Genomic DNA, 18159 nt, shown 5'->3' on the forward strand with positions numbered 1-18159 from the left:
TCTTCTCCTCGTTCCCTCCACCTCCGACACATATATTCTCTTGGTCAATCTTTCCTCACTCATTCTCTCCATGTGCCCGAACCATTTCAAAACACCCTCTTCTGCTCTCTCAACCACGCTCTTTTTATTTCCACACATCTCTCTTACCCTTACGTTACTTACTCGATCAAACCACCTCACACCACATATTGTCCTCAAACATCTCATTTCCAGCACATCCATCCTCCTGCACACAACTCTATCCATAGCCCACGTCTCACAACGATACAACATTGTTGGAACCACTATTCCTTCAAACATACCCATTTTTGCTTTCCGAGATAATGTTCTCGACTTCCACACATTCTTCAAGGCTCCCAGAATTTTCGCCCCCTCCCCCACCCTATGATCCACTTCCGCTTCCATGGTTCCATCCACTACCAGATCCACTCCCAGATATCTAAAACACTTCACTTCCTCCAGTTTTTCTCCATTCAAACTCACCTCCCAATTGACTTGACCCTCAACCCTACTGTACCTAATAACCTTGCTCTTATTCACATTTACTCTTAACTTTCTTCTTTCACACACTTTACCAAACTCAGTCACCAGCTTCTGCAGTTTCTCACATGAATCAGCCACCAGCGCTGTATCATCAGCGAACAACAACTGACTCACTTCCCAAGCTCTCTCATCCCCAACAGACTTCATACTTGCCCCTCTTTCCAAAACTCTTGCATTCACCTCCCTAACAACCCCATCCATAAACAAATTAAACAACCATGGAGACATCACACACCCCTGCCGCAAACCTACATTCACTGAGAACCAATCACTTTCCTCTCTTCCTACACGTACACATGCCTTACATCCTCGATAAAAACTTTTCACTGCTTCTAACAACTTGCCTCCCACACCATATATTCTTAATACCTTCCACAGAGCATCTCTATCAACTCTATCATATGCCTTCTCCAGATCCATAAATGCTACATACAAATCCATTGGCTTTTCTAAGTATTTCTCACATACATTCTTCAAAGCAAACACCTGATCCACACATCCTCTACCACTTCTGAAACCACACTGCTCTTCCCCAATCTGATGCTCTGTACATGCCTTCACCCTCTCAATCAATATCCTCCCATATAATTTACCAGGAATACTCAACAAACTTATACCTCTGTAATTTGAGCACTCACTCTTATCCCCTTTGCCTTTGTACAATGGCACTATGCACGCATTCCGCCAATCCTCAGGCACCTCACCATGAGTCATACATACATTAAATAACCTTACCAACCAGTCAACAATACAGTCACCCCCTTTTTAAATAAATTCCACTGCAATACCATCCAAACCTGCTGCCTTGCCGGCTTTCATCTTCCGCAAAGCTTTTACTACCTCTTCTCTGTTTACCAAATCATCTTCCCTAACCCTCTCACTTTGCACACCACCTCGACCAAAACACCCTATATCTGCCACTCTATCATCAAACACATTCAACAAACCTTCAAAATACTCACTCCATCTCCTTCTCACATCACCACTACTTGTTATCACCTCCCCATTTGCGCCCTTCACTGAAGTTCCCATTTGCTCCCTTGTCTTACACACTTTATTTACCTCCTTCCAGAACATCTTTTTATTCTCCCTAAAATTTAATGATACTCTCTCACCCCAACTCTCATTTGCCCTTTTTTTCACCTCTTGCACCTTTCTCTTGACCTCCTGTCTCTTTCTTTTATACATCTCCCACTCAATTTCATTTTTTCCCTGCAAAAATCGTCCAAATGCCTCTCTCTTCTCTTTCACTAATACTCTCACTTCTTCATCCCACCACTCACTACCCTTTCTAATCAACCGACCTCCCACTCTTCTCATGCCACAAGCATCTTTTGCGCAATCCATCACTGATTCCCTAAATACATCCCATTCCTCCCCCACTCCCCTTACTTCCATTGTTCTCACCTTTTTCCATTCTGTACTCAGTCTCTCCTGGTACTTCCTCACACAAGTCTCCTTCCCAAGCTCACTTACTCTCACCACCCTCTTCACCCCAACATTCACTCTTCTTTTCTGAAAACCCATACAAATCTTCACCTTAGCCTCCACAAGATAATGATCAGACATCCCTCCAGTTGCACCTCTCAGCACATTAACATCCAAAAGTCTCTCTTTCGCGCGCCTGTCAATTAACACGTAATCCAATAACGCTCTCTGGCCATCTCTCCTACTTACATAGGTATACTTATGTATATCTCGCTTTTTAAACCAGGTATTCCCAATCATCAGTCCTTTTTCAGCACATAAATCTACAAGCTCTTCACCATTTCCATTTACAACACTGAACACCCCATGTATACCAATTATTCCCTCAACTGCCACATTACTCACCTTTGCATTCAAAGCACCCATCACTATAACCCGGTCTCGTGCATCAAAACCACTAACACACTCATTCAGCTGCTCCCAAAACACTTGCCTCTCATGATCTTTCGTCTCATGCCCAGGTGCATATGCACCAATAATCACCCATCTCTCTCCATCAACTTTCAGTTTTACCCATATTAATCGAGAATTTACTTTCTTACATTCTATCACATACTTCCACAACTCCTGATTCAGGAGTATTGCTACTCCTTCCCTTGCTCTTGTCTTCTCCCTAACCCCTGACTTTACTCCCAAGACATTCCCAAACCACTCTTCCCCTTTACCCTTGAGCTTCGTTTCACTCAGAGCCAAAACATCCAGGTTCCTTTCCTCAAACATACTACCTATCTCTCCTTTTTTCACATCTTGGTTACATCCACACACATTTAGGCACCCCAATCTGCGCCTTCGAGGAGGATGAGCACTCCCCGCGTGACTCCTTCTTCTGTTTCCCATTTTAGAAAGTTAAAAAAGTACAAGGAGGGGAGGATTTCTGGCCCCCCACTCCCGTCCCCTCTAGTCGCTTTCTACGACACGCGAGGAATGCGTGGGAAGTATTCTTTCACCCCTATCCCCAGGGATACTATATATATATATATATATATACACACACACACACACACACGCACATATACACACACACACACATACATATATATACATATGAAAAATGTAAGAAACAATTTAGAAAACTGAAACTTCTAGCTTGAAATGAAATGAAAAAAAATGGATGTCACATAATGGTATACCTAGATATTTCTGTAATGTGGGGTATGAACATTATGGTTTTTTTTTGTTTTTTTTTTCCCCCCCGCGTTTGCGAGGTAGCGCAAGGAAACAGACGAAAGAAATGGCCTAACCCACCCCCATACACATGTATATACATACGTCCACACACGCAAATATACATACCTACACAGCTTTCCATGGTTTACCCCAGACGCTTCACATGCCGATTCAATGCAATGACAGCACGTCAACCCCGGTATACCACATCGATCCAATTCACTCTATTCCTTGCCCTCCTTTCACCCTCCTGCATGTTCAGGCCCCGATCACACAAAATCTTTTTCACTCCATCTTTCCACCTCCAATTTGGTCTCCCACTTCTCCTCGTTCCCTCCATCTCCGACACATATATCCTCTTGGTCAATCTTTCCTCACTCATTCTCTCCATGTGCCCAAACCATTTCAAAACACCCTCTTCTGCTCTCTCAACCACGCTCTTTTTATTTCCACACATCTCTCTTACCCTTACGTTACTTACTCAATCAAACCACCTCACACCACATATTGTCCTCAAACATCTCATTTCCAGCACATCCATCCTCCTGCGCACAACTCTATCCATAGCCCATGCCTCGCAGCCATACAACATTGTTGGAACCACTATTCCTTCAAACATACCCATTTTTGCTTTCCGAGATAATGTTCTCGACTTCCACACATTCTTCAAGGCTCCCAGGATTTTCGCCCCCTCCCCCACCCTATGATCCACTTCCGCTTCCATGGTTCCATCCGCTGCCAGATCCACTCCCAGATATCTAAAACACTTTACTTCCTCCAGTTTTTCTCCATTCAAACTTACCTCCCAATTGACTTGATCCTCAACCCTACTGTACCTAATAACCTTGCTCTTATTCACATTTACTCTTATGTATACCACCTATAAAAAATAGTTCAGCACCCCTGCCTCTGATACCCCCCCCCCCCCCAAAAAATAATCACTGGTGTAGTTGGTACCCGTCTCTTGCTGTAATTGTGCGTGAGAGTAATATGATGTTTTCTGCAGCAATGTATCATATCAAATGATTAATAAACTGGAATACATAGCGTGTTAGTACAAAATCCTCTAAATGGCATAGCATCACCCTCTGTGGCAACTAACGAATTGGGATGCCATTGAAGGGTTTCTTACATCATGAGATGCAATGACATAAACCACATCACATATATATAGCCATAAATGTCCAGTGGAAGGTATTAAGAATATATGGTGTGGGAGGCAAGTTGTTAGAAGCAGTGAAAAGTTTTTATCGAGGATGTAAGGCATGTGTAAGGGTAGGAAGAGAGAAAAGCGATTGGTTCTCAGTGAATGTTGGTTTGCAGCAGGGGTGCATGATGTCTCCATGGTTGTTTAATTTGTTTATGGATGGAGTTGTTAGGGAGGTGAATGCAAGAGTTTTGGAAAGTGGGGCAAGTATGCAGTCTGTTGTTGATGAGAGAGCTTGGGAAGTGAGTCAGTTGTTGTTCGCTGATGATACAGAGCTGGTGGCTGATTTGGGTGAGAAACTGCAGAAGCTGGTGACTGAGTTTAGTAAAGTGTGTGAAAGAAGAAAACTGAGAGTAAATGTGAATAAGAGCAAGGTTATTAGGTACAGTAGGGTTGAGGGACAAGTCAATTGGGAGGTAAGTTTGAATGAAGAAAAACTGGAAGAAGTGAAGTGTTTTAGATATCTGGGAGTGGATTTGGCAGAGGATGGAACTATGGAAGCGGAAGTAAATCATAGGGTGGGGGAGGGGGCGAAAGTTCTGGGAGCATTGAAAAATGTGTCGAAGTCGAGAACGTTATCTTGGAGAGCAAAAATGGGTATGTTTGAAGGAATAGTGGTTCCCACAATGTTATATGGTTGCAAGGCGTGGGCTATAGATAGAGTTGTGCGGAGGATGGTGGATGTGCTGGAAATGAGATGTTTGAGGACAATATGTGGTGTGAGGTGGTTTGACCGAGTAAGTAATGAAAGGGTAAGACAGATGTGTGGTAATAAAAAGAGTGTAGTTGAGAGAACAGAAGAGGGTGTTTTGAAATGGTCTGGTCACATGAAGAGAATGAGTGAGGAAAGATTGAAAAAGATGACATATGTGTCAGAGGTGTATGGAACGAGGAGAAGTGGGAGACCAAATTGGAGGTGGAAATATGGAGTGAAAAGGATTCTGAGTGATCAGGGCCTAAACATACAAGAAGGTGAAAGGCATGCAAGGAATAGACTGAATTGGAACAATGTGGTATACTGGGGTTGACGTGCTGTCAATGGAATGAACCAGGGCATGTGAAGCATTTGGGGTAAACCATGGAAAGTTTTGTGGGGCCTGGATGTGGAAAGGGAGTTGTGGTTTTGGTGCATTATACATGACAGCTAGAGACTGAGTGTGAACGAATGTGGCATTTGTTGTCTTTTCCTAGTGCTACCTCGTGCACATGCTGGGGTTGTCATTTCATGTGTGGCGGGCTGGCGACAGGAATGAATAAAGGGCAGACAGTATGAATTATGTACATGTGTATATATGTATATGCCTGTGTGTGTATATATATGTATATGTTGAGATATATAGGTATGTATATGTGTGTGTGTGTGTGGATGTGTATATATATACATGTGTATGTGGGTGGGTTGGACCATTCTTTCGTCTGTTTCCTTGCGCTACCTGACTAACGTAGGAGACAGCGACAAAGTATGATAAAAAAATAAATGTCCAGTAATATAAGACCACATGCACAAAAAAAAATATTCGTGTATCATAAGAGTGGCAAATAACTTTTTAATTGAGTTTTTAGTGTATTGTATCTCATCTAACATAGATATGATCCGAAATGAACATTATGATTCTTATCATTCACGCCAGAGCTTAGCTCGATGTAGGTTGAACCAGTACCATTTCCATCATATAGATACAATGTATTCAGAGAACGAACCCCCTTGTGGTAAAGTCTATGCTAACATTAACATTGTTTGTCTTGCATGAATTTCACTATCAATCACACCCTCGTCAACCTACTAATCTTATGTTTGGCATACTAAATAAATATCATACCTAGCTTCAACTCATTCCCTGCTTCGCCTAATGTTATATCACTATTATGAATCACAAATATTCATGTTCTTTGTGCATGTGGTTGTATATTACTGAATGTTTACATACTTTCCATCATCTGCACACTGTAATGAAGTGGGTTTATGTCCTTGCATCTCACAATGTCAGAAACCCCTACATGGCATCCCAATTCCTTAGTTGCCATGCATACATTAATAAAGATTAAGCGTTTGATCATTATATCACATAGGGCAATGCTATTCCATTTAGAGGATTTTGTATTAACACTATGTATTCCTGCTATCAACCTTTAAATACGCCACTTGGCAGCAGAAATCACATTTTGAGAGAGAGAGAGATATGTATATGTGTGTGTGTGTGTGTGGATGTGTATATATATATACATGTGTATGTGGGTGGGTTGGACCATTCTTTCGTCTGTTTCCTTGCGCTACCTGACTAACGTAGGAGACAGCGACAAAGTATGGTAAAAAAATAAATGTCCAGTAATATAAGACCACATGCACAAAAAAAAATATTCGTGTATCATAAGAGTGGCAAATAACTTTTTAATTGAGTTTTTAGTGTATTGTATCTCATCTAACATAGATATGATCCGAAATGAACATTATGATTCTTATCATTCATGCCAGAGCTTAGCTCGATGTAGGTTGAACCAGTACCATTTCCATCATATAGATACAATGTATTCAGAGAACGAACCCCCTTGTGGTAAAGTCTACGCTAACATAAACATTGTTTGTCTTGCATGAATTTCACTATCAATCACACCCTCGTCAACCTACTAATCTTATGTTTGGCATACTAAATAAATATCATACCTAGCTTCAACTCATTCCCTGCTTCGCCTAATGTTATATCACTATTATGAATCACAAATATTCATGTTCTTTGTGCATGTGGTTGTATATTACTGAATGTTTACATACTTTCCATCATCTGCACACTGTAATGAAGTGGGTTTATGTCCTCGCATCTCACAATGTCAGAAACCCCTACATGGCATCCCAATTCGTTAGTTGCCATGCATACATTAATAAAGATTAAGCGTTTGATCATTATATCACATAGGGCAATGCTATTCCATTTAGAGGATTTTGTATTAACACTATGTATTCCTACTATCAACCTTTAAATATGCCACTTGGCAGCAGAAATCACATTTTGAGAGAGAGAGAGAGAGAGAGAGAGAGAGAGAGAGAGAGAGAGAGAGAGAGAGAGAGAGAGAGAGAGAGAGAGATTGTGGGGGAGGGGGGCTGATTGGCCCGCAACTGGTTTGTCTGGTAAAAAAAAAAAAGTTTAACTTAAGAGAGAGAGAGAGAGAGAGAGAAATATGGGGGGGGGGGGGTTTAACAGGTACTGTTGAAGCAAGGAGGAAATGGATAAGTATTTTGAAGGACTGGTGAATGTGTTTGATGATAGGGTGTCTGGGTAAGGGTGAGGGTGGTATATGACATGAGACTGTCATGGAGTGTGGTTTGGTGAAGAGAGGTGAGGTGGTGAAGCCTAACATAAGATGAAATGTGGCAAGGCAGCTGGAGTAGATGGTACAGCAGATAAATTTCAAAAGAATGGAGGTGACTATGTTGTTAACTGGTTACTTAGGATTTTCAATCTAAGTATGGATCATGGCGAGTTGCCTGAGGATTGGTGAAATGCATGTACAGTGCCAGTGAATAAAGACAAGGAGGATAAGGGTGAGTGTTCAAACTACAGTGACATAAGCCAGTAGAATGTACTTGGCAAGTTGTAAGTGAGTAGTGCTTGAGAAGGTGAAGGCAAGTACAGAGTAACAGATTAGGGAGGAACAGTGTGGTTTCAGAAGGGAAGGAGGATGTGTGCATCAGGTGTATGCTTTCAAGAATGTGTGAGAAATGCTTAGTGAAACAAAAGCATTTGTAATGTGGCATTTATGGAACCGGAGGAAGCATATGATAAGAGCTCATAGAGATGAATTGTTGAAGGTCTTAAGAATATATAGTGTGGGAGGAAAGCCTTAAGAAACAGTGAAAAGATCTTATATAAAGTGTAAAGCATGTGTAAGAGAGTAGCACTAACTGATGGTTGGTACACGGCAAGGGTGTGTCATGTCTCCATGGCTGTTTAATTTGTTTATGGATGGAGTGATGAGGGAGGTCAATGTGGCTTCAAGAAGAAAGCAGTGAGTATGGAGTCTGAAGGGGATGAAGAGGCTAGGGAAGTGAGTCAGTTGTTTGCAGATGATACAGTAATGGTGGCAAATTTGAATGATAAACTGCAGAAAATGGTGAATGAGTTTGGAAAAGTGTTTGAGAGGAGGAAGTCGAGAGTAAATAAGAATAAAAGCAAGGATATTAGGTTTACCAGGTTTGAGGGACAGGTTAGTTGGGGTGTGAGTTTGAATAGAGAAAAATTGGAGGTAGTTAAGTATTCTAGATACCTGAGAGTGGACCTGGCATAGCATATATATTCATGGAAGCAGAAATGAGGAAGCGAGTCATATGGTGGGCAAGGGGGCACACGTTCTGGAAGCACTAAAGAATGTGTGAAAAGGGGTCTTTTGAGGGAAGGCACTATTGGGTATGTCTGAAGGACCATTAGTCCCAACAATGTTATAATGATGCAAGGCATGGTCTATAGATGAGGATGTGCTGACAAAGGTGAGAGAGTTGAAAATGAAATGTTTGAGAACAAAATGTGATGTGGGGTGCTTAAATTAAGAAATAAAAGGGTAAGAGAGAGGTGTGGCAATAAAAAGTGCAGTTGAGAGCTGAAGAGTGTGTACTGAAATGTTTTGACACGTGGAGAGAATGAGTGAGGATAGGTTAAAAAAAGAGGATGTGTCAAAAAAGGATGGAAGAAGTATACCAAATTGGTGATGAAAGGATGGAGTTAAAAAGACTGAGCTATTGGGGTCTGAACATACAGGAGAGTGCATGGCATGCACAGGATAATAAAGTGAACTGGAATGATGTGGCACACTGGGGGTTGATGTGAATCAAGGGAATGAACCAGGGAATGTGAAGTGGCCAGTATAAACCATGGAAGGATCTGTAAGGTCTGGTTGTGGATAAGAAGCTGTGGTTAAGATACATTGCACATGACAATCAGAGAATGAATGCGAGTGAATGCAGCTTTAAAGGTCTCATTGACGTCAGTAACTAAATATCTAACCAAATCCATTTTCAGTGACATACTAAAATTTTTCAATGTACGTCACATCAATAGTCCAATCAACATCTCATCTAGGAACAGACTTAAACTAATATCACTTTTCAATATATCCTAGAGAAAGCATTTCTGTCTTACTTCATCTTCACCATGACTTAATGACAAAAAATCCTATACAGCCAATCTAAGTCACCAATGAAACAAAATGTCACCATTAAAACCAAAAAATGCCTCTATTATGCCTAAAAATTAAGTTTCTCATGTGTATTGTTAATAACATACAGCATTCCTAAAACAGTCACAGGGATTTTAAAATAACAGCTCAATGACACGAACTCAAGACCTGTTAAATATTTCTTGTCAGCTTCTTTAAGCTGTAGAAACAAGAAGTCAAAACACTACCTTAATGCTAGAAGTATTCAAATAGAGCCACTCACCTCATCATCACCAATACTCGGGTGAGTGCTGGTATTTGGGTCTTCTGTAACTTCACCCATCTCAGGCATGTACACAGAGGTCCATAGCCGTAAATCTTTAGTATGGCATGATGGATATAGTACCTGCAAGAAACTTTGTTTATCAAATCAAGAACAAGGAGACTTAATTGGGTCTACCTATGATGTGTAAAATGTGCCAACTGATCACAATAGTTCCAACCAGACCCAATCCTAGGTGCCATCTTTAAAGTCACATCAGCATGTAAATCCAAAATGACTTGAAACATAATCAAGTGTATCCACACACATGAAATGTGTCTATATACCTTCTGATACTTTCACGATCAGTAAAAGAGATACATGAGTACAAAGTTCCACACAAGACAATAATTCTGACTGTACTATCTGTTAAACATACAAAAAACTTTTGACAAGGAAGTGAGTCACAGGGTGGGGAGGGGAGGTGAAGGTTCTGGGAGCGATGAAGAATGTGTGGAAGGAGAGAACGTTATCTCGAAGAGCAAAAATGGGTATGTTTGAAGGAACAGTAGTTCCAACAATGTTATATGGCTGCGAGGCATGGGCTTTAGATAGGGTTGTATGAAGAAGGATGGATGTGTTGGAAATGAAATGTTTGAGGACAATATGTAGTGTGAGGTGGTTTGATTGAGTAAGTAAAGAAAGGGTAAGAGAGATGTGTAGAAATAAAGTGTGTGGTTGAGAGAGAGCAGAAGGTGTGTTGAAATGTTTGGACATATGGAGAGATTGCGTGAGGAAAGGTTGACAAAGAGGATATATGTGTTTGAGGAGGAGGAAACAAGGAGAAGCAGGAGACCAAATTGGAGGTAGAAGGTTGGAGTGAAAAAGATTTCGAGCAATCGGTGCCTAAACATACTGGAGGGTAAGAGGCGTGCAAGGAATAAAGTGAATTGGAACGATGAGGTATATCAGGGTTGATGTGCTATCAATGGACTGGATCAGGGCATGTGAAATGTCTGGGGTAAATCCTGGAAAGGTCTGTGGGGCCTGGATGTGCATAGGGGACCATGGTTTTGATGCACTATACACGACAGCTAGAGAATGAGTGTGAATGAATGTGGCCTTTTTTGTCTGTTTTCCTGGCACTACCTTGCTGAAGCAGGAGGTAGTGATGCTCTTTATTTCCACAAATCTCTCTCACCCTTACATTAATTACTCAATCAAAACACCTCACATCACATGTTGTCCTCATACATTTCATTTCTAACACATCCACCCTCCTCTGTAGAACCCAGCTATAACCCATGACTCACAACCATATAACATTATTAGAACTACTACTCCTTCAAACATATCCATTTTTGCTCTTCATGATAACGTTCTCTCCTTCCACACATTCTTCATCGCTCCCAGAACCTTCGCCCCCTCCCCCACCCTGTGACTCACTTCTGCTTCCATGGTTCCATCCACTGCCAAGTCCACTCCCAGATATCTAATACACTTCACTTCCTCCAATTTCTCTCCATTCAAATTTACATATCAATTAACTTGTCCCTTACTGAGAGAATTGACACAATACAAAAAAAATTGACACAACATAAGAAAAAGTTGTTCATGACACACCAAACTCAACCCCCACCGCCTGACCCTCCTTAAATCACTCTCCCTTACTGGGGTTACAACCAGACATAGTAAACAGTGCTTGGCCTAAAAAGACTGGTGTTGTACAGCAGGAACCAAGTGTGATGTTGGGATTTAAATAACTGTGTTAAGTACTGGCACCTGATGAGGTGGATTGTCTCCACAAAGCATGTGCCACATGTATAGAAAAATTACATGTTAAATAAAATATTACGAACTCCTACTGAAGTGCGATTTTGCCTTCACACACACACACACATATATATATATATATATATATATATATTTTTTTTTTGCTTTGTCGCTGTCTCCCGCGTTTGCGAGGTAGCGCAAGGAAACAGACGAAAGAAATGGCCCAACCCACCCCCATACACATGTATATACATACGTCCACACACGCAAATATACATACCTACACAGTTTTCCATGGTTTACCCCAGACGCTTCACATGCCTTGATTCAATCCACTGACAGCACGTCAACCCCGGTATACCACATCGATCCAATTCACTCTATTCCTTGCCCTCCTTTCACCCTCCTGCATGTTCAGGCCCCGATCACACAAAATCTTTTTCACTCCATCTTTCCACCTCCAATTTGGTCTCCCTCTTCTCCTTGTTCCCTCCACCTCCGACACATATATCCTCTTGGTCAATCTTTCCTCACTCATTCTCTCCATGTGACCAAACCATTTCAAAACACACTCTTCTGCTCTCTCAACCACGCTCTTTTTATTTCCACACATCTCTCTTACCCTTACGTTACTTACTCGATCAAACCACCTCACACCACACATTGTCCTCAAACATCTCATTTCCAGCACATCCATCCTCCTGCGCACAACTCTATCCACAGTCCACGCCTCGCAACCATACAACATTGTTGGAACCACTATTCCTTCAAACATACCCATTTTTGCTTTCCGAGATAATGTTCTCGACTTCCACACATTCTTCAAGGCTCCCAGAATTTTCGCCCCCTCCCCCACCCTATGATCCACTTCCACTTCCATGTTTCCATCCGCTGCCAGATCCACTCCCAGATATCTAAAACACTTCACTTCCTCCAGTTTTTCTCCATTCAAACTCACCTCCCAATTGACTTGACCCTCAACCCTACTATACCTAATAACCTTGCTCTTATTCACATTTACTCTTAACTTTCTTCTTTCACACACTTTACCAAACTCAGTCACCAGCTTCTGCAGTTTCTCACATGAATCAGCCACCAGCGCTGTATGATCAGCGAACAACAACTGACTCACTTCCCAAGCTCTCTCATCCCCAACAGACTTCATCCTTGCCCCTCTTTCCAAAACTCTTGCATTCACCTCCCTAACAACCCCATCCATAAACAAATTAAACAACCATGGAGACATCACACACCCCTGCCGCAAACCTACATTCACTGAGAACCAATCACTTTCCTCTCTTCCTACACGTACACATGCCTTACATCCTCGATAAAAACTTTTCACTGCTTCTAACAACTTGCCTCCCACACCATATATTCTTAATACCTTCGACAGAGCATCTCTATCAACTCTATCATATGCCTTCTCCAGATCCATAAATGCTACATACGAATCCATTTGCTTTTCTAAGTATTTCTCACATACATTCTTCAAAGCAAACACCTGATCCACACATCCTCTACCACTTCTGAAACCACACTGCTCTTCCCCAATCTGATGCTCTGTACATGCCTTCACCCTCTCAATCAATACCCTCCCATACAATTTGCCAGGAATACTCAACAAACTTATACCTCTGTAATTTGAGCACTCACTCTTATCCCCTTTGCCTTTGTACAATGGCACTATGCACGCATTCCGCCAATCCTCAGGCACCTCACCATGAGTCATACATACATTAAATATATATATATATATATATATATATATATATATATATATATATATATATATATATATATATATATATATATCTTTTCTTTTTCTTTTAAACTATCCGCCATTTCCCGCACTAGCGAGGTAGCGTTAAGAACAGAGGACTGGGCCTTTGTGGAATATCCTCACCTGGCCCCCCTCTGTTCCTTCTTTTGGAAAATTAGAAAAAAGAAAAAAAAAACGAGAGGGGAGGATTTCCAGCCTCCCGCTCCCTTCCCTTTTAGTCGCCTTTTACGACACGCAGGGAATACATGGGAAGTATTCTTCATCCCCTATCCCCAGGGATATATATATATATATATACATAAACACCCATACATGCACATACATATACATATCAACATATACATATACATTCAAAGACATATACAGATGTATATTCATACTTGTCTTCAACCATTCCTGTTGCTACCCTGCTACACAGGAAATAGCATTGCTACCCCATGCTTCAGTGAGGCAGTGACAGAAAAACAGACAAAAAAGGCCACATTTGTTCACACTCAGTCTCTAGCTGTCATGTGCAATGCACCGAAACCACAGCTCCCTTTCCACATCCAGGCCCCACACATCTTCCCATAATTTACCCCAGATGCTTCACATGCCCTGGTTCAATCCACTGACAGCACGTCGACCTTGGTAAACCACATTATTCCAATTCACTCTATTTCTTGCACGGCTTTTACCCTCCTGTATCTTCAGGCCCAGATCACTCAAAATCTTTTTCACTCCATCCTTCCACCTAAAATCTGGTCTCCTGCTTCCCCTTGTTCCCTTCACCTCTGACACATATATCCAATCTGTCAATCTCTCCTCACTCATTTTCTCTATATGTCTAAACCATTTCAACACACCCTCTTCTGCTGTCTACCATATCCTTTTTATTTCCACACATCTCTCTTCCCTTTTCATTACTTACTTGATCAAACCACCTCACACCACTTACTGTCCTCAAACATTTTATTTCCAATACATCCACCCTCCTCCGTATAACCCTATCTATAACCCTGCCGCAAACCGACATTCACTAGGACCCAATCACTCTCTTCCTAATCGTACATATGCCTTACATCCTTGGTAAAAACTTTTCACTGCTTCTAGCAACTTACCTCCCACACCATAAATTCTCAAAACCTTCCACAAAGCATCTCTATCAACCCTACTGTACCCCTTCTCCAGATCCATAAATGCTACATAGAAATCCATCTGCTTTTCCAAGTATTTCTCACATACATTCTTCAGAGCAAACACCTGATCCACACATCCTCTACCACTTCTGAAACCATACTGCTCTTCCCCAATCTGATGCTCTGTACATGCCTTCCTCCTCTCAATCAATACTCTACCATATAATTTCCCAGGAATACTCAAACTTATGCTTCTGTAGTCTGAACACTCACCTTTAACCCCTTTACCTTTGTACAACGGCACTATGCATACATTCCACCAATCCTCAGGTACTTCATCATGATCCATACATACACTGAATATCCTTACCAATCAATCAACAACATAGTTGACCCCTTTTTAAAAAAAAATTCCACTGCAATACCATCCAAACCCGCTGCCATGCCAGATTTCATCTTCTGCAAAGCTTTCACTACCTCTTCATGCAAGGTTTCATCTTCCACAAAGCTTTCACTACCTCTTCTTTGTTAACCAAACCATTCTCCCTGACCCTCTCACTTCACACACCACCCCGACCAAAACACCCTATATCTGCCATTCTACCATCAAACACCTTCATCATTCAAAATACTCATTCCATCTCCTCACTTCATCACAACCTGTTATTACCTCCCCACTTGCCCCTTCACCGATGTTCCCATTTGTTCTCTTGTCTTATGCACATTATTTACCCCCTTCCAAAACATCTTTATATTCATCCTAAAATTTAATGATACTCTCTCACTCCAACATTCATTTGCCCTCTTTTTCACCTTTCTCTTGACCTTCTGCTGCTTTCTTTTATATATATCCCAGTCATTTGCACTACTTCCCTACAAAAATCGTACAAACGCCTCTCTTTTCTCTTTCACTAACAACCTTACTTCTTCATCCAACCACTCGTTACCCTTTCTAATCTGCCCACCTCCCACCTTTCTCATGCCACATGCATCTTTTGTGCAAGCCATCCCTGCTTCCCTAAATACATCCCATTCCTCACCTACTCCCCTTACATCCTTTGCTCTCACCTTTTGCCATTCTACATTCAATCTCTCCTGGTACTTCCTCACACAAGTCTCCTTTCCAAGCTCACTTACTCTCACCACTCTCTTCTCCCCAACATCCTCTCTCCTTTTTTGGAAACCTCTACAAATCTTCACCTTTGCCTGCACAAGATAGTGATCAGACATCCCTCCAGCTGCCCCCCCTCAGCACACTAACATGCCTATCAATTAATACAAAATCCAATAAAGCCCTTTGACCATCTCTCCTACTCACATACTTATATTCATGTATTTCTCTCTTTTTAAACCAAGTATTCCCAATCACCAGTTCTTTTTCAGCACATAAATCCACAAGCTCTTCACCATTTCGATTTACAACACTGAACACTCCATGAACACCAATTATACCCTTAACTGCCACTTTACTCACCTTCGCATTTAAATCACCCATCACTATAACCCGATCTCGTGCATCAAAGTCTGTCAGCAGCATTCAGGACTCAAAAGTGTAAGTTTGATATGTCACATTTTAAATGCACAATGATTTCCTGGTCAGTTGCTGGATGACTGTGAAATTCAAATGTAAAAACCACACATACTCAGCTACAAGTCATTTTGGTGAGTCAGAAGTTCCAGGGCATTGCTAAAAAGCAATGAGACCTTACTTGCCATGCATTCCCCGCGTGTCATAGAAGGCAACTAAAGGGGATGGGAGTGGGGGCTTTAGAAACCCTCCCTCCTTGTATTTTAACTTTCTAAAAGGGGAAACAGAAAAAGGAGTCATGCGGGGAGTGCTCATCCTCCTAGAAGGCTCAGGTTGGGTGGTCTAAATGTGTGTCGATGTAAACAAGATGAGAAAAAGGAGAGATAGGTAGTATGTTTGAGGAAAGGAACCAGGATGTTTTGGCTCTGAGTGAAATGAAGCTCAAGGGTAAAGGGGAAGAATGGTTTGGGAATGTCTTGGGAGTAAAGCCAGGGGTTGGTGAGAGGACAAAAGCAAAGGAAGGAGTAGCATTACTCCTGAAGCAGGAGTTGTGGGAGTATGTGATAAGTGTAAGAAAGTAAACTCTAGATTGATATGGGTAAAACTGAAAGTGGTTGGAGAGAGATGGGTGATTATTGGTGCATATGCACCTGGGCATGGGAAGAAAGATCATGTGAGGCAAGTGTTGTGGGAGCAGCTGAGTGAGTGTGTTAGCAGTTTTGATGCATGAGACCAGGTTATAGTGACGGGTGATTTGAATGCACAAGTGAGAAATGTGGCAGTTGAGGGTATAATTGGTGTACATGGGGTGTTCAGTATTGTAAATGGAAATGGTGAAGAGCTTTTAGATTTGTGTGCAGAAAAAGGGCTGGCAATTGGGAATACCTGGTTTAAAAAGAGAGATATACATAAGTGTACATATGTAAGTAGGAGAGATGGCCTGAGAGCATTATCGGATTATGTGTTAACTGGTAGCTGGGTGAAAGTGAGACTTTTGGATGTTAATGTGCTGAGAGGGGCAACTAGAGGGATGTCTGATCATTATACTGTGGAGGTGAAGGTGAAGATTTGTAGAGGTTTTCAGAAGAGAGAATGTTGGGGTGAAGAGAGTGGTGAGAGTAAGTGAGCTTGGAAAGGAGACTTGTATGAGGAAGTACCAGGAGAGATTGAGTGCAGAATGGAAAAAGGTGAAAGCAAATGATGTAAGGGGAGTGAGGGAGTAATGGGATGTATCTAGGGAAGAAGTGATGGCTTTCGAAAAAGATGCCTGTGGCATGAGAAGCATAGTAGGTGGGCAGATTAGAAAGGGCAGTGAGTGGTGGGATGAAGTAAGATTGTTAGAGAAAGAAAAGAGAGAGGCATTTGGACGATTTTTGCAAGGAAATAGTGCATATGACTGAGAGATGTATAAAAGAAAGAGGCAAGAGAAAGGTGCAAAAGGTGAAAAAGAGAGCAAATGAGAGCTGGGGTGAGAGAGTATCATTAAATTTTAAGGAGAAAAAAAAAATATGTTTTGGAATGAGGTAAATAAAGTGCGTAAGACGAGGGAACAAACGGGAACATCGGTGAAGGGGGCTAATGGGGAGATAATAACAAGCAGTGTTGAAGTGAGAAGATGGAGTGAGTATTGTGAAGATTCGTTGAAAGTGTTTGATGATAAAAGTGGCAGATATAGGGTGTTTTGGTTGAGGTGGTGTGCAAAGTGAAAGGGGTCTGGGAAAATGGTTTGGTAAACAGAGAAGTGGTAGTGAAAGCTTTGCGGAAGATGAAAGCCGGCAAGGCAGCAGGTTTGGATGGTATTGCTATGGAATTTATCAAAAAATGGATTGACTATGTAGTTTACAGGTTGGGGAGGATATATGGTGTACGTGTAGGAAGAGAGGAAAGTGATTGGTTCTCAGTGAATGTAGGTTTGCGGCAGGGGTGTGTGTGATGTCTCCATGGTTGTTTAATTTGTTTATGGATGGGGTTGTTAGGGAGGTGAATGCAAGAGTTTTGGAAAGAGGGGCAAGTATGAAGTCTGTTGGGGATGAGAGAGCTCGGGAAGTGAGTCAGTTGTTGTTCGCTGATGATACAGCGCTGGTGGCTGATTCATGTGAGAAACTGCAGAAGCTGGTGACTGAGTTTGGTAAAGTGTGTGAAAGA

The 18159-nt window shown here is 41.6% G+C and overlaps 1 protein-coding gene across 5 annotated transcripts in view; it reads right to left on the reverse strand.

The window, feature by feature from the left end:
* The window catches only part of LOC139749868 (phosphatidylinositol-3,5-bisphosphate 3-phosphatase MTMR3), a 357317-nt gene that overhangs the window by 117517 nt on the left and 221641 nt on the right, over positions 1-18159 (reverse strand). For all 5 annotated transcript variants that reach the window (XM_071664222.1, XM_071664224.1, XM_071664220.1 and 2 more), the window contains exon 11: positions 9834-9956. In XM_071664222.1, the coding sequence (XP_071520323.1) occupies positions 9834-9956 (123 nt within the window). The remainder of the gene's footprint in view (positions 1-9833; positions 9957-18159) is intronic.

Source organism: Panulirus ornatus, chromosome 8, assembly GCF_036320965.1.
Source record: "Panulirus ornatus isolate Po-2019 chromosome 8, ASM3632096v1, whole genome shotgun sequence".
NCBI lineage: Eukaryota > Metazoa > Arthropoda > Malacostraca > Decapoda > Palinuridae > Panulirus > Panulirus ornatus.